The following is a 17,468-nucleotide window of genomic DNA, read 5'->3' on the forward strand; positions in this document are numbered from 1 at the left end:
GTATATTAAGGCCAGCTTGATACTGGAGGGAGGATAGCTTTGAGAGGTTATGTAGAGACGCGGTGCTATAGAGAACATCGCAATAATCAAGCAAAGGAGAAATGTACGCATTGTAAAGTATGTTAAGATGCTTAGATCGTAGAGTTTTAGAAAGCGATTTTAAAGGATTTAGTGCACTTTGGGCCTTGCTTAAAGTATATGTAATATGCTCGGAACAGTCAAGTTTATGATCAAGAATAAACCCAAGGTGTTTGTGGTATTTTTTCTGTGTTATAGCCGTGTTGCATAGAATAAGTGGGCTGTACTTTTCTACGTTTTCTTTTTTCGTAGTAAAAATCACTTCATTGCACTTTTTTGGTTTAAAAAATAATTTCCACTTCACTGACCATGCTTCAAGGTATGAGATATCAGACTGGAGAATGTCATGAGCTCTCTTGTTGTCCGGGATAGACGGGAGAAAAATCGAAGTATCATCAGCATATATGAAGCAGTGCGAGATAAGACCATCAGGTAGGTCGTTTATATACAGAAGAAATAGAAGCGGGCCGAGTATACTTCCTTGCGGAACACTGGTATTGATGAAGTTTGTCTCGGAGACCTTTGAAAGGGTACCGTTTATGCGCACTCTGATTTTCCTATTGTTCAGATAAGAGGCCAAGAGAAAGTGCAGTTTACCTCTAAAACCATAGGATATAAGTTTCAGCAATAAGAGACTGTGAGGTACGCTGTCAAATGCAGCAGCAAAATCGAGGAAAATACCTCTAGTGTCAAGACCATTTCTGAAATTGTCCCTAATCAGATTATCAATCGATAGCAATTGATATTCTGTGCTGTGTCCACTCAGGAAACCCGATTGTCTGTCATAGAGAAGTTTATTGTCCATAACATGCCTAATCATTCTCGTATATATGATCCGCTCTAGGACCTTAGATATAACGCTTAACAATGAGATAGGTCTATAGTTTTCTACGTCAGTTTTGCTGCCTTTCTTGTGCACTGGGCATATATATGCCTCTTTCCATATGTCTGGAAAGACGCCCGTTTGTAGTATCAAGTTAAAGAGGGTGCATAGCGGATAAGCAATGGATACACTGCATAATTTTAACATTCTTACTGTTATACCGTCTGGTCCGTTAGCCTTGGATGAGTCCAGGCTATTTATTATACAGCTTATTTCTTCGGGTGTTGTGTCGAGATCGGTTAAAATAACATCTGTTCTTTGTGGGAAAGTGATATTTGTATCACAGGTTAGATTATCAGAATGGTAGCTTTTGCCAAAGTGATTTAGGAAGACCTCAGCTTTTTCTTCGTCAGAATTAGCAACATTACCGGTATTTACATTTCCAATCACCGGTATTGACCGATTGAATTTATTACCCAGAAGTTTTTTCAGTGTTGGCCAATAGTGTTTCTTACTATCTGTTTTAGCTTCAAGTGCTTCGATTAGACTTTTATAATAAGAGTCTTTAGTTTCAGATATTAGCTGCTTCACCAGGTTACTTTGGGCAACATAGCTGGCGATGTTTACTTGCGACGGGTTCAGCTTTACACGTTGGTACAATTTTCTCTTTCTATTTAATTCATGTGTAATTTTGTCATTGTACCATGGGTTCTCATTTCCACGTACTTTACTATGCTTTCTTGGGATATGTTTTTCAAATATGGACATAAGCGTATCGATAAATTTTTTAGTCAGCAGGTGGACATCGGACTCGAGTTTAAACATGCTGTCCCAGTCGAACTGGGTTATTTCGGTTTTTAGTCCTTCAGGGTTTGCATGGTCGTACTTCCATATAGTTCTATAGTAAGGCGAATGCTTACAGAGAGTTATGTCTATGGAGGTCACTAATGTAGCATGGTCTGTGCGTCCAATCGGTGCTTCCACAGAAGATCTTAGTACCAGGCCGGGAATGTCAGTCACAGTCAGGTCAATGCATGAGACTGAGCTTCCTTGAATTCGGGTTGGCTCATTTATTAACTGGTCAAGGCCATGTTCGCAAAATATGTCGCTTAACATTCGACCTGACACGTCATCACCTCCCTCCAGAAACCATTGTCTGTTATGAGCATTAAAATCGCCATTTATTATGATTCCATCATGCCGAGAGCGTCTTGTTTTCTCAAGGCATTCGGATAGAAGAGACATGAAAATGTTCCTCTGTTGGGCTGATTGATTAGGAGATCTGTAGAATACACCGTAAAGAAGAGTTTTATGCTTCACTCGCAGCTCCACCCATAGGCAGTCCAACCCATCTAATTGAAGATCAGTTCGTTCTTTATACATTATATCATCGCACATATACAAGATAAGCCCTCGGCCTTTATTAGAAAATACGGGTACTTGAAAGCCTTCAATATTATACTCTTCAATCCGATCTATCCTACAGATATTTCCTGCTTCGCAAAGCCCAACTACGTCAGCTTTAGCATTTTTAATTCTTATTTTAAGGCTCTCGAAGCGTTCATCAGCGTCCGCGCTAAGACTCCTTATGTTTGAGAAAAGTATGGTAAGGGGGATCGAGTACGGCCCTGGGTTGGGGTGGATATCTCCAGATAGTAGGATGATCTCAAGCATGATGATAGTTACTAGGAGCAGAGTCACTTTTGATATCAGGTGAAGTGTGACGGGTGTCAGTTTGCATGATCCAGACGATAGCTTATGTATAACACAATAAAAATGGCCAATTGCGACCCTCCACTGACCTAGACTAATCCCCATTCATGTGAATGATCATCAAGTACCCCCGTCCCCAGCCATGCCCTCCCCTCAGTCCTCTTAGGTTATATTTTGGAAAACTAGAGTTCATAGTCAGGGGAAAAAAAGGGGGAAAAGGTAGCGGATGTGCATAGCATATAGCAACAACCAAGCAGTCGAATGAGAACTGGCTTGGTAGAGTGGATAAGAAATAAAATGAATAAATATACAGAAACACATGCAACGCTTCACTTACAACATTACACACAAAAGTCGTCATAATCAGTTTAGTCCTGATTATATGCCATCATCAGACAGAAAGATGTACCTGTACAGTTTATAATAAGTCTTTTGCATTTTATTTATAGTTTTTCTTTTTTATTTTTTCGTCAATAATGTCAAATATGTCGAATTTTATTTTGTCATCAGTGTTTTTTGGTTTGCCATAGACGCTCCCGTTAAAGTACCACGCTTGTTCTATTAGCTGACTCTCATTTAGTCTGTGTAAAAGCTCAATGTTACGTTTGGTTACATCGTCTGAAAGTTTCATATTCTTTCCCGATTTCCTGAGTACTGCACGCTTTTTCATAATCCGTGCTTTCACATCAGTGTTCTTAACTTTCAGTAATATTGGTCTTTCCTGTCCTCGCTTTCCAGGTATCCTGTGAACGGCAACGATCTCTTCACTGGTCACCCGTACACCCGTTTCCGTCTGTAGCAGTTTGGACACCTTGCCGACCATGTCTTCATTTTTCTCCTCTTTCACTCCGTAGATCTTGATGTTGTTTTTTCGGGAGTATTGCTCATTGTAGTTGGCATTGATTTGAGCTTCTTTGGACATGTTGCCAGCTTCCTCTGCTATTTTTGCTAACCTTGTAATTTCTCTTTTATTGTCCATAATCTGCTCTTTCAATAATTCGTTTTCAGTTGACAGGTGATCGTATCCCTCTTTCAGTCTTCCGAATCTCACGTCGAATTTTATTTCCATTTCTAAAAACCGATTTTCCATGGCTTCTTTCAAGTCCTTAACCATCTCGCCTACCATAGCTTTAATTTCGCCCACCTCATCTTTTATTATTTGTTTTAATTCAGTTTTAATTTCTAGCATTTCTTGCATAATGAGTTGAGATTCATCGCCACTGGAGTTTGAGAGTTCCGAGTGAAGTCTTTTCGTTGACTGAGATGTTTTCGAGTCATTACGCTCGTTTGTTTCTTTAGTTCCATTCATCATGGGGCGATGAACCATACACTGTACACATTAATAGTGCAGGTAGAATAGATAATGAGGCAGCAATTCACTGATGTTCTCTGATCAGGGCACTTATAGTGTTACGCAATATTTCGCCTACTGTACATTTACCTTTGTTTATGAATAGTACTCATGTTTAGTCCAATCTGCACTTGGAATGTTATATATACGAAAGCCGCCAAAAAAGCACTTTTGTTACACAGTTGTCAAAAACAGGCTCACATATCGGTGCACGGTCTATTCATGTCATCGTAACTCACCCCGATCGTTCTGTCACCCCGTACATCTCTTGACTGACGGTAACTTTTGCGAGCTAGCACACCCCAGTCTCCAGCTCGTCGGCCATCTTGCTCAACATCCTAACTGATGGGGCTCTTGAACCTTATGTAAACTGATGGGGCTCTTGAACCTTATGTAAGTTTGACTTTGTTAGTAAGTGAAGAATTATTATCGATATATTTGGCACGTTACATATCTGTTCAAGATTCTGACACCTCGCACCAATTTTTGGATTATACTGCACTTTGATAACCTATGAAATGAGACATACTCTAAACAAGTGTCCAGAGAATAAACTAAATATTTCGTTTTTCTTAAGAAACTTATTTTACATGCAACAAGTTAAAAAATCCTTTGGAACAACAGTTTCCTCTTAAACAGCAATGTCTTACCATAGAATATCTGTATTACTCGATCACTCCAAGTATCTTACTTCAAGGTTCTTACACCAGATGCCCGTCAAAGTACCTCCCAAAATACCTGATTTCCCCAACGTCTTTGATGCCTTTTGGACTTGGTGTGCAGCTGTCGGACATGGAGTGTCACTGGATCGTCACGACACCTAGTGGACATAATGTATGGAGTTCTTTTGTCCTACCTCTTTTCGTGGCAATAATATGAAGATAACTTTTACTTTGTTAAAACATTATAAGTATGAGCATGGATTTCTAATTCTATGTTAAAAGAAATTTTTATTCAAAATGTCATGGGATTAACTTGTTTGGTGTAACATTCTGTAAAAGCTGATCATAAAGTGTATGTAGATTACAATTTAGAGTATGTGTATAGTTTCAGTAGTTTGACTGACACTATTCAGACTTCGCAAGTTCGTAGTTTTAACTACTTTTAAAAATTATAAACATTTGCAGCTAGTATTTCATTATTTATTGTAACTTTTACATATATCATTTTTGAAAAATAAACGAGACTAACCATCCCTGCTCCAATTCTGCACTTAAAACATGTGATACCATACAGTTCCATTACGTATTACCAAACAAAAATGCGTAGTTAGAGTCAATTTTTAATGAAAGGATTCTTAACAAAGTTTTCTCATTTTCAGGGGATGATTTTGACTTTGATGGAGTTTCTTATGGATGAGGGAGTCAGCTGCGGTGAAGGCCGCCTCTCAATTTATGAGATAACACCCTACTCCGAAACTCCACTGGGTGAATATTGCAAAGAAAGTGAAAACCAACGTATTGTCTTCTCTGCCTCTGGCCAGGTGCGTCTGGTATTCCGTCTAACAGGGACGGCAGCATCAAAGGGATTCTGGATATCATTCAATCTGCGCCCAGCCAGTAAGTTGCTTTTATATTTACTCATATGTTTAGTGTCTTTCAAAAAATCTTTTCTAAAGATTTTTAGATTTTGCTTACTTGATACACGCTGCTTAGGGATATTTAATAGAATTTGAGAAAAGGATGTTTTTGTTTTTTTGTTTTTTTGTTTTTTTTATGGCTATTTCTCATTTTTGATCACCCTACTGACTTGCAAACCCTTGGGATTCTGTACAGCAATATAACAAATAGGGGCCTAATCGGAATAGACAAAACCAATGTGCGCGGAGGAATACACTGTACAACAGAAACACATGATGGATACATGACAACCATAGGGATCTGTTTTTCCCGTGTTGTAAACATTACTGTCTGTGTTTGATGTTTGGCTTTCTTAATACTATACTGAGGTGCTGTGGCTATTTCAGAATGTGAAGAAGTTCTTATGTCACCCTCTGGCATGATTAAGACCTCTTCTTATCCAGCGTCATACTTTCCGGACGAGCATTGCACGTGGCGTATACAAGGGCCACGTGGAAAAGTTATCAAGCTGACGTAAGTACAAGAAAATGGCTGTACTGAATAAACGGGTCATCGCTCTAACAGAAAAAATATATATGCATGACAAAGGCATTTTACCAAACCAGAACTTTAAGATATTTAACCGATTTAAATGTAAACTTTTGCCGACAAATGGGCTTTTTGAGTGTGCGTCAATCCGCTTGATCACATGACTAAACCCCAACTGCCTACATTTCAGATATTTACAAGAATTTACTCTAACGATTCAATTTTGTTGTCTTACAACTTAACGTCTATATTAAACCCATGTTTATGGACATCGACCTCGGTGACAGCGGTGACTATGTTGAGATTCTGGAACCATCAGACATTGCAGGTGTCGTGGACCGTCGTCAAAGGATCGACAAAATGATGTCCGAGCCCTACCTGAGCAGTTCGAATAAACTTCTGGTAAAATTCAGGTCCAACAATGCGGCAGGTGGCAGAGGCTTCATGGCAGTCCACGATTCGATAACGGGTATATTACGCTTGTGCGCGCGTATATGACACGTTGTACGAGGCTTGAAAATCTTAGTACTAGTATTTCGCTATAAGGTTATTGTCGAAGAGTTAACTTTGGGTATAATGTGTATACAAACTTCGCGAAAGTAGCTGGGCAAAAGTCTCACATTTCTGAGATACGCATGTTACATTTATTAACAATAAAGTTGTATAAAGTGTTTCGTTTTATTGGGACACTATTCGTCACTTTTGGAATTAATGTTTTTGTAACGTCATTTTCCCGTTTTTATTTCTCCTGTCAGCCCCACCTGTATGTGGGGGTGTGAGCAGTAGCGGGGAAGGTGTGATATCGTCCTCGGATGTGGTAATCAACCCTCCGCACCGGGACTGTGAGTGGATAATAAAGGTTGGGGAGGGCAAAGTCCTGAAGATAACATTTAATTCCTTGCAAATGCAGCCAGCATTTGGAAGCTCAGCCTGTTCATATGAATACGTGGAGGTAATATATTTGTTTTCTTTTAAATTTATTGAATGGCTTTAATTTGTTTGGTGAAAGGGAGATTCCTTTCGAAAGTCAGAATGATCACATTATTTAACAGAAGTAATGATTTTTGTCCATATTTTTGCCCACTTTGCTGAGATGTTTTTCTTTGGTTTAATCTTTTTCCAGATAAGAGACGGCGCAACTAGTGCTGATCTTCTTATAGGTCGTTATTGCGGTGACGCCATACCCCGTGATATTTTGACGTCCACCAACGAGGCGTATGTCAAATATCATTCTGACCATTTAGTAAATGGAAGACGATTCAGATTATCGTACAAAGAAACAGAAGGTGAATAAGCTTTCCAAATGAACAAAAGCATTAGCTAATATAATGAAAATAACATTTCAGTATTTTCAGCGTATATTGGTTCTTAAATGACATAAGTAAGCCTCACGTTTAATTAATCTTAAATGATTTTTCAATTGCAATTCTATTTTAGCCATATGTGGCGGTTATCTTACCGGACATGAAGTGCCTTTTAAGCTGACGTCACCACGTTTCCCACGTGACTATCCTTATAACGTCAGATGCAAGTGGACTGTTCAGCCTTTACCTGGTGACCATCTGGTTGCTTACGTTACCGAGATTGCTTTAGAGTCCTCAGTCAACTGTCGTTACGACAACCTCGAAATAAAATCGAATGTGAGTACTCACCTTGTTTAGTACTGCAGTTTTTCATGTGTGCTTTTCATAATTAAGCATGTACCTCAACGAATATTTGTCTTAATATGCATTTTTATTCAAGAAAAACCAGACAACAGTGCTGCGAGCGTGTGGTACCGATTACCCACCAGAATTTTTGATAGATGACGCTGTGGATATTTATTTTGTGGCGGATTCTACAATAAGCAAGAAAGGGTTTTCAATGACTGTTACATGTGAGTATTTTCATCCGTTGTACTCAATGTCTTTCCAGTTTGAGCTATATCATGGCGTGAAAGAGAGCACATGAACGTGTTATATGTGTAACAGGCATTAATTATTCTGCTTCTCAGTTTGGCAGGAAACTGAACTCAGATTTTATGTCGTTCTTTTCTTGAGTTGCCTTTAACTAAAGCGCATTTTAGTATCTACCATTTTCTTTCAGCAACACGTTTTCCCAAGACAGCCGAGTTGGGATATACAGTTACGTATCCAGAACCTTGTCCGAACGCTACTAATTTCCAGACTGACATAAAGACCATGTTTAGGGAAACATTCTTCAAGCAGTCTCTACAGCCTCTTTGTGTAAGCCCACCATGCGAGTTTGGAGACACCATAATCATTTGTCAGCCAAACTCATTCGTAGTGGCATTTCGTAGCCTCGAGAACTTGACCATGTACGATGAACAGAACCAATATTTCGCCAATATCTCAACACTGATTCCAAAGTTAAGCAGAGACAGCACTTTCTTGGAAATGGAGCATGACTTGTTCGAAGGATATTTCGTCACACCAAGAAAGAATAGACGTCGTCAAAAACTCATTCCAACGCTGAAAGTCACATGTCGAGACAAAGCGCCCATTGGTTACCAGTGCCATGCAGGTAGGTAACATGCCACAAATCCATCGAGTTTGTCAACATCGTTCCTCAAGTGTGGTCACGTGCATTTGTTGCGTGGATAAGGTGGGCCTATCTATCCGTTATTATGTCATTGCAAGAAATATTTTATATTATTTTTAGTTGAAACATCTTCTTGTAACAAGATATTTTTCATTCGTTCCATATCAAGGTAGGTCATCGTGTGATAATTTTCATGTCAACATGGAGCCACTTGTCTGGAAGTGGAAGGAATTGCCAAATGCGTATGTGCTGGAGGCTGGGATGGGCCCGAATGCCAATTTCGTGAGTAGCCGTTTCCCTTTTAGTCCTGTAAAGTTGGATAGTTTCAAAGATAGGTGACAGCTATTTTGGCATTTAATAATTTCAGTCAAAAAACCAACATCCAGAGTGCCTTTTTATATCGAAAAATATACTTAACTGGATCGGACGTCTGATTGAAATATTGACAACATAGTAGTCTGGCTATTAATGAGAGATTCACCTGAACCCAGCACCTTCGCTCGAGATGATCAATACGAACTTGTTGAGAACTTGTGCTAGGAAGTAAAATCCCATGCAGCGTAATTAATTAATGACACGTTGGCATGTGTCAAAGTCGTCTGGTCCAGTAAAGTATACCGCTCGACGTGAAGAAAGCCAAATAGCTGGGTGCCCCCGCCCCCCCCCTTGCGACCCCGTGGTCAGAAGGAATGCAATACGGGAGGTACAGAGCCTGTGAACCAAACAGTGATCATATATGCTTGCCTTAAAGATGTAGTGAGGGTGTATTATAGTAAAGTGACAAGACTCGGAATCATGCACTTAGCAGTAATTTTATGATCTGTAGCATTATTGTTTCACTTATTTGCATAATGTACATATATAAATATGTATTTCAGGAGACACCTGCAGAATTAATCCGTGTTTTCATGGTGGAACATGTTACAATGGTATAGGTTCAGAGTATCAATGCCGTTGTATGGTTGGTTTTTCTGGACGAAGATGTGTAAGACGGTAACAATTTTGTGTGCTTCTCTTAAATCAGTGAGCAAAGTTCATCTGTGAAACTAGCAGATTTAAGAGTACAGTGCATCCACTTTCACACAGCCTTTATGTCTCTTCATTAACCTAAACGAAAGGATAAGTTAAGGACAAACAAAAATATGGTGTTCGAAATTTGGCCGGTAGCGTTATTGAAAGGTTATTGAAAGGTCCCTCTAGTAAAAGAATAGTATAAGTTATTATATAGCATTATATAATGTTGAATTAAGCAAAATTACGCAATGTTATTGCATAAAAATACATATCAAAACAAATAGTGCACATATTTTAAATCTAATACACAGGGCACATGTGAAATGGAAATAAACAAGGAGATGGGATTTGTTTTTGATGATATGTATTAAACTCAACAGGCGTATTTTTATTTTTCAGACTGCCTTTCCTGCGCACGCTTTGGGGAAAGTTTCTTTTTGGTTCGAGTCACAGTCCGTGATTTTGCATATATTTTTAATCAAACATTTGTTTGTATATCTCATAACAGCTAGGAACGGAACACATATGTATATGGATAAGTGTTCATTTATTCTAAAATGGAATATTGAACTGTTGATGTTTTGGGAATTCAGTGAATATCAGTATAAAACAAGTATTGATTGTTAGTTATAACGCCGTTGAAAAGAATTCCCGAATCACACTTTCAAAGACTGTCAACACATGTTGCATGGAAAAATTACACTGAAAATAAGAATGCCCTCATCCGCACATTCAGTCATAACGGTTCAAGATGTTACTTGTAATATTGCATACTTTCAATTTATAGTATATAGCTGCAGACCATTTTTGATGCTGCTGCTACTGTATAAATGCAGTGAAAAAAAGCATAATGTATACCTACCAATTAAATGTTACAGAGTTTTTTTTTAGCGCAGATTGACTTTATATTTGTATAACGTTAATAATTGCGAATAATATTAAATTTTTAATTTAAAATAATTAAAGAAATATAAGACGGATGCCAATTCATATGTTGTAAGACAAAATTCAGATTTGAATGATCTTGACCTTTTAATCATTTTAAAATATATCCATGGTTATTCACTCAACACCAGGCATTCAACGAGGGGCATCCTCAGTTTCCGCAGGCACGGTGACGATTACCACAAACAGGAAGACACTCTTGGCTAGTGGGCACATCATGGAGCTGAATGGCTGACGGTCCAGGCCAGGCAAGGACATTGCCCTGACCACACCCTTGAGTTGGCACGTCAATGACTTGGTTCCATACATCAACAGACGCTATATCCCCTTTGTATGCCTGGTGTGCCTCAAAACTTCCACCGACATCGTCCTGATCTTGGCCAACCACCCATACGCCATCTATAACATAAAATGTAAAGTTGCAGGTAAACAACATTTGTGTTTCTACACACACACTGTTGCCGTGACCGCTCCGTTTACAACTCGGAAACTGTCTTGGAGTATATAATGTCTTTTTACTGCATAAATAAATGTGAACAAAAACTATGTAAAACTGAAACTGATAAAAACTGATGAAAACTAATGAAAACATAAAACTATATGATCCCGGTGACCCGTGTTGCTGAAACTGAAAATGTAAGGGCGGGATCTCAACTATATACCTTTGTGTCATGTGACACGAACACATCTCACTGACTACTCTCACTTGTAACTGCTCCACGTGTTGCAGTTACACACACACACACTTTCCAACACCAACACATTATCTATTTTTCTCTAAGTAATATAAAGAGGCAAAAAAAACAAAAATATATCAATACACTAGCCTGGCTTTAATTGAATCCCCTTCATGAATCCAGAACTGCCATTTATCATATCACCATCTACAAATAACGTCCAATTCCCATCGGCACTGTCCCACGTGGTGCAAACAGAGTGCCAACTGCCATCAGCAAGTGCGGTTAGATTTCTTGTCAGGCACATATATTTATTTGCAAGGAAGAGCCCGAAGCACGATCCCTCTCCAGTAAGAAGGATATGATTTTTTTGTGATTGCACTGCATGTGAGAGGAAATATCCGAACTGTGAAGTCTGTGTCCTCATGGTTACACATGAGGTCATCGCAGGCATTGGCCCACTGGACAATGGACGAAGTTTTGCCCAATTGGTCACAGAATTACCAGGAAACCGTAGTACTGTTGCCTCTGGGTCTACAAAAGTGTAATTATTTCCATTAGTGAAGTTTTGTTTTACAATTTCAATGAAATAAGCCTATGATGTTGTACAATTTAGCGTTAACATTAATAATGTACCTGTATATTCTCACTCAACTCGTATTAGAGAAATAAACGAGTTTCAAAATAAAGAAGGGTGGCTATTTGAATATACTGTTAAACAGCCTAAAAATTAACTTAATCATTCTTTTGCGGAAACAATTTTATACACTTAAAACCGAAGTTGTTATGCATAACATTTTTCTTAGGGATCTTGAATTATGTTAAGGGTAGGTTCCTTATGGTATCATAAAATAAACTTGAAAGTGCCTGTACGGTTTAAAAGTCGCGTTTCTTTAATACTCTATTACCTTTAACACTGCTTATGTACTGGTTTAATTCATTCTGGATGGTAAGGTATTTCTTGGACAAATCGGCTAGCATGTTTCTCAGGGTGATTAGGTCCAGTTCTGCCGCATCCAATTTCTTTTCAATGGCTTGATTATGGGCTTCCAGTGCCTTATTCTTTGCCGATAGATCAGAAACTTGACCAGCTAATTGGTTTCTTTCTGACATTACGCCTTGGAGTGTATAAGCGAGTTTGGTGTTGTCTTTTGCAAGCCCATCGTATTTGGCTTGCAACTCTAGTAAGGACGATGCAAACGTTGATGACTGCACGTTCATTGAATTCATCCCTTTGATGAACTCTGTAATGTTAGCTAAAATGGCGGCTGTGACATCGTGTCCTTGTACCGTTGGATTCCCACACTTCCCCTGTGGATGGGCAAGGCTGATATGGTAGTTACATTTCCCATCTTGAAAGCTGCACACAGGACCTGATGGTTCTACTTCTGTTGGTGACACCTGACACTGCACAATAGTGGCAAAACACAGCAGACCAAGAGCAATGTAAAACATCCTGACCGTGATGTTAAGAAACGTCGGTAAGTGCCCCCCTGTCCTTCACAAACAAGGTGTCTGGGTGGTATGAGATAACAGAGATGTTTTAGGTGCGGTAACGGACATAAAACATCATCTTTTCCCTCTAAAAATAGTATCGTTATCGCTGTTAAGAATTGAAGTGTCGTCGGTAGCACTAACATATATAAAGGATGCCCCATCTTCTATCCTACATGTATGTGCTTTTGTTTACAAATGATCACATTCCATATACCATATTTAGTATGCCTTACGGTTAAGAAAAGACAAAATACCGGTGAAAATACCCATATTTTATACCATTTATTCAAATTAAGAACATGTAACACCACTAAAATACTTTTCCACAGTGATATCCATAGAAGTAAAAAAAAATGTAACATTAGGGAGACACCGCCAAATGTCATCAGAATTATACACAGAATGCGCTGTATAAAAGTCAAGCGTGTGCCTACGGCGTACTGAAATTATCTCCTGTAGGGAGCGCAGCATGCCTCTAACAAGAGTCAAAGGTCCGTTTCACTGAATGTTGTCCCATCCTTCCTGAAGAGCTTGATGGAGTTGTCCACATTATTAGGAGACGGTTGTACCCTCCTCAGAGCATTGGCGCGGGCTGTAAGTGCGTCGTCATGATGAACCCTATGATTATCCCTGCACTTACCTCTTGCAACGACAGTTTCTGGATACTATGAACAGTGCTATTTTTTCTTAATAAATAGACTGGTTTCATATTAGTAAAAGGCATAATACTACGGTTGTACATGTACCTCTTGGGCAATTTCTGCATACCAGAGAAAGAGTTATGTTCTTTTTCCTTAAGGTAAACAATGATTTTAAATAGTTAGCACTTTTATCATTAAAACCACTTAATTCAGTTACTGATCCTAATATCCCTGAATATTTTACATTTTAGTATAATTGTACATAGATAATAATAATAATAAGAGGAAGAAGAAATATGAAAGCCGGTTCTTCTATACATGCTTTTCTTCTCACAGGTGGAACCACTACCATTTCAACTTCCCTGGAACATACTTGTCAATGAGGGACTGGTAGTATGGGATCAAAGATTCGATGTCTGGGATGACTTCACTCTTGGAATACAAGTCAAATTTACTGAAACATAAATTATGGCCATTATATGTCTTTAAAACATTACAACACTGTTTTAACTAAAATGTTCGTACATGATTTTCACATAAAAATGCATGTGGTACATAAGTGATAAAACTTTAAGCAACGACAATATTAGGGTTGGGTGTCATGTTCTAAATGCGTTTTGTTTTGAGGAATGTCTGCAGTATATCGTAACACTTTTCTCCGTATTAGAATAGGAAAAATTGGCACAAGTTATGACCAAAATGCCGTTCTCAGAATTCAACGTAATCAAAATGATAACAGAAATTGCTTTGAGTCTACCGAACTATCTATGAGCATTTTCAGATTATTAATTAAAGCAGTTGGTTGCAGTATTTGGATGATCAAGGCGACTGCCATTGTTTCCACAAGGCATGTAAAATGGATTTAAAACTTAGAATGTGGCTGTCAACTTTTTTTAATTCTGAGATTTGTGAAGTTGGTTACTTGAACTCTGTAATCCACGGGGCCATCTTCATGTCCTGTTCATTACACAGGTAGTTATAGTCCTTGCCTGTGTGCCAGGGGTAGAAGGAGTGGAACCGCACCAAGTACAATGCCTCCTGTGGCAGAGAGCACTTCTCATGGTTTAACAGGACACGGTACATGTATCCTGAAACAATCCATTGTTGGGAAAACTTTTTAGAAAAAAAGCAGGGACTAACTTTGAATGTAGAAGTGGATTTATTAACCATTGTAAGTATGAAAACAAGGCAGCAAAGCTGTCAAATGTACAGACAAAAAGAAGGAAAAAACAAAATAGGGTTCTGTCAATTCTGATGCAAAAGTACATTATGTTAAACTGCAAATTCAACATCAAATTTTAATTATGCTCAACAGGTAATTCCAATGTAAGTAAAATGTGTAACAAGCATAAGGCTTCAGCCCCATAGGAGTTCAAGTTCACACTCTGAAAATGTATAACTTCCAGAAAAAGAAGTCAATTAGACTGCTTTTCCAACTCAGGCTGCATTTTAGTCCTGTATTTCTTTTTTGAAAGTTTGGCAATCATAAGTAACATGGTTTTCCCATAATGGTTTTCATGGCAGCAGCACCCAAAATTGTGTGTTCTTCTATTCTGATGCAATATTACATAATGGTTAACAGAATAATGACAATCAATTTTTAATAATAAAATAAAGGTATCATGGATTTTCAGAAAATGTGACTAGCATGGGTCTTCAAGCCTGTGGAACTTCAAAGTCACACCTTGAAAATGCCAATATGTGAAAAATTAAACTTTCACAAAAAAACTGTTTAACCGGCAGAAAGAATTACCAAACAGATTGCACTGCCTACTGAAGCTGTATTTAAGTCCCATGTTTCTTTCTGTAAGTTTGAGAACAGTAAATGACATGGTTTTCCTTAAATGGTTATCATGGGAGCAGTGCCCAAAATAGGTTTATTTTCAAATTTTGATGCAATATTACATAATGTTTAACAGCATAATGATCATCAATTTTTAATAATATCATGTATATTCAGAAAATGTGACTAGCAAATGTCTTCATGCCCATGGAACTTCAAAGTGACACCTAAATATGCCAAAATGTAAACTAGACAGCACTGTGCTGAAATGGGTTTATTTCCATTTTTAACACTTTTTTAATATAAGATGAAATAAACAGTTTACTGCCATTTTTATATGATCAACTAAGAAAATTGATGAGATGGGACAAATATCAATAGAACTGTGTCAAATGTCCAATTTCCTCCATTCTGACATTCTGAACATAGTAAATGATTGAATCTGACTGATATGAGTTTATTTCCATTTTTGACACTTTATTACACAATACACGATAACAAGTTTACCATCATTTCTACATAATCAACTAACAATGTTGTAAAGATGCAGGAAATGTCAAACAAGCACTTTTATGTGTCTTATTAAAGGGATAATAACTCTTCGTATGAGACCTATATTTCACAATAAAAACCTTGTGAATAACTCATAGAAATATAATATAATCCGTTTTACCACAAAAACAGCAGTTATAGCTTTTATTCTGATATTTGAACTTGTCTTCAGACCACGTGGCCTCCATTGATGTCTATACTCTGTTAAAATCTCTTAAGAGATTTTAACAAAAAACCAAACTTTTTAGAAAAAACCAGGGACTAACTTTGAATGTAAAAATGGATTCATTAACCATTGGTAAGTATGGGAAAATTGTTGTTTACTCCAGGAAAATTCATTTTTTGGCCGAAACGAAGAGTTATTATTGCTTTAATTAAATAATAAGACTGTTAACATGCCTAAGAATTGAATTTCAGGAAATGTGAAAAAACAGCATGACTTCTAAAACAATGGCCCGATTATACTAATTTTCAAACTCAACCTGCATTTTAGTAAGATTGACCACTCCTGTGAGTTTAATGACAATTGGTCGATCTGTTTTTCTTATATTGTGTTTACAGTGTTGTATATATGCTAAAAAGTGAAAAAACAGCATAACTACTAAAATAGTGGCCCGATCATGCCGATTTTCGAACTTGACCTGCGTTTTAGTAAGATTGAAAACTCCTGTGAGTTTTATGACAACAGGCCTATCGGTTTTCCTTAAAATGTGTTAACAGGGTTGCATATATGCTGAAAAGTGAAAAAACAGCATAACTTCTACAATAATGTCCCGATCATGCTGATTTTCGAACTTGACCTGCGTTTTATGAATATTCATCAGCTCTGTAAATATAAAGCCAAAAAGTAAAACTGCCCTCCACTTATCGTGTTAACAAGGAAAGTGCACGGCGCCGGCATCGGCGGTGGCATCGGCGACGACGGCGACGACAGACGCAGGTGATGGCAATATGTACAGACACATCTGTGTCTGTACATAAAAATGTCATTTAGTTCTTATTCTTTTAACCACTTTCTGATCTCGACGCTGGTTTCAACTTACCATCGTGGCCATCTTGAAACTAAAAACGTGCTTCCTTGCGTTGTGTTCACCACAAGACAGGCGCCGAGACTCTACAAAGGGATGGGTCGAAAGAATACAACACTATCGCCGTTCTGGTGTCGTGTCGTACCAGCACAAGAATGACACAATTTTCGTCATCAGCATACAAAATAACCAGAAAATGACACCATTACATTATTATTCCCCTGAGTGCATTAAAATCCAACTTTTTTCTTTGAACAATGTTCTTTTCAAAGGATTAATGCACATTCTTGAAGATTCAGGGATATTTGCTTTTCAAGCCTCATATAGGGCCTACTGGTAGTTTGTGAAAGTGATTTCTTTTTTGGCTTCAGACATTCTACAACCCCCACCCCCCCTCCTCCAAATAATAATAATAATAACCAACACACTCACAATAAAGAAAAAAATGCACATAATGGTAATAAAAAATAATCGATAATGAAAAAAAAGATTGGCCGTTTTGTCTGCCCTTTTGAAAATTCTTTTTTACCAGATTTAATAATTGTCATGGTAAAAGTAGTTGGTAGCGAATGAGTAACACTCGCCCATTCGTAAGGTATACGGCAAATGCGTTAAATTGACGCGAAGTTATGCTTCTAATATCTTTTTAAGTAAGGTGTGATAGCGCCTTTAGATATGAAACTCATCGTGAAATATCTTAATAAAGTAACGTATAAA

General features: G+C 37.9%; 3 protein-coding genes across 3 annotated transcripts in view; 2 read left to right on the forward strand and 1 right to left on the reverse strand.

The window, feature by feature from the left end:
• The window catches only part of LOC106158270 (cubilin-like), a 33,620-nt gene extending 23,106 nt beyond the window's left edge, over positions 1 to 10,514 (forward strand). Inside the window, exons 13-17 of the mRNA XM_086998747.1 lie at positions 7,817 to 7,949; positions 8,159 to 8,596; positions 8,784 to 8,896; positions 9,493 to 9,607; positions 10,028 to 10,514. Coding sequence (XP_086854873.1) covers positions 7,817 to 7,949; positions 8,159 to 8,596; positions 8,784 to 8,896; positions 9,493 to 9,549 — 741 coding nt within the window. The 3' untranslated portion in view covers positions 9,550 to 9,607; positions 10,028 to 10,514. The remainder of the gene's footprint in view (positions 1 to 7,816; positions 7,950 to 8,158; positions 8,597 to 8,783; positions 8,897 to 9,492; positions 9,608 to 10,027) is intronic.
• On the forward strand, positions 4,669 to 7,367 carry LOC106181012 (bone morphogenetic protein 1-like). The gene is made up of 6 exons (XM_087000805.1): positions 4,669 to 4,799; positions 5,287 to 5,524; positions 5,932 to 6,058; positions 6,487 to 6,542; positions 6,829 to 7,025; positions 7,197 to 7,367. Exons 1-6 carry the CDS (start codon positions 4,725 to 4,727, stop codon positions 7,365 to 7,367), a joined length of 864 nt encoding a protein of 287 aa, XP_086856931.1. The 5' UTR covers positions 4,669 to 4,724.
• Positions 10,157 to 17,072, reverse strand: LOC106158263 (neuronal pentraxin receptor). Its single transcript, XM_086998751.1, has 5 exons — positions 16,767 to 17,072; positions 14,311 to 14,476; positions 12,159 to 13,842; positions 11,401 to 11,784; positions 10,157 to 10,972 (listed from the first exon to the last, which is right to left on the reverse strand). The coding sequence occupies exons 3-5, from the start codon at positions 12,703 to 12,705 to the stop codon at positions 10,725 to 10,727; spliced, it is 1,179 nt and encodes a 392-aa protein (XP_086854877.1). The 5' UTR covers positions 12,706 to 13,842; positions 14,311 to 14,476; positions 16,767 to 17,072; the 3' UTR covers positions 10,157 to 10,724.
• Between the last annotated feature and the right edge of the window lie 396 nt (positions 17,073 to 17,468).

This window comes from Lingula anatina, chromosome 1, assembly GCF_051362555.1.
Source record: "Lingula anatina isolate TDL-2025a chromosome 1, LinAna3.0, whole genome shotgun sequence".
NCBI lineage: Eukaryota > Metazoa > Brachiopoda > Lingulata > Lingulida > Lingulidae > Lingula > Lingula anatina.

What these genes read in the sequence shown, in the direction of transcription:
- LOC106181012 (XM_087000805.1), top strand. Translation starts at nt 4,725, where the DNA reads ATGCCTTTTGGACTTGGTGTGCAGCTGTCGGACATGGAGTGTCACTGG. An exon ending in AGTCCACGATTCGATAACGG is followed by an intron (nt 6,543 to 6,828) that starts GTATATTACGCT and finishes TTCTCCTGTCAG; the next exon opens with CCCCACCTGTATGTGGGGGT. An exon ending in GTTCATATGAATACGTGGAG is followed by an intron (nt 7,026 to 7,196) that starts GTAATATATTTG and finishes ATCTTTTTCCAG; the next exon opens with ATAAGAGACGGCGCAACTAG.
- LOC106158263 (XM_086998751.1), bottom strand. Translation starts at nt 12,705, where the DNA reads ATGTTTTACATTGCTCTTGGTCTGCTGTGTTTTGCCACTATTGTGCAG. An exon ending in GTACATAAGCAGTGTTAAAG is followed by an intron (nt 11,785 to 12,158) that starts GTAATAGAGTAT and finishes ACACTTTTGTAG; the next exon opens with ACCCAGAGGCAACAGTACTA. An exon ending in GGGGATTCAATTAAAGCCAG is followed by an intron (nt 10,973 to 11,400) that starts GCTAGTGTATTG and finishes TTTATGTTATAG; the next exon opens with ATGGCGTATGGGTGGTTGGC.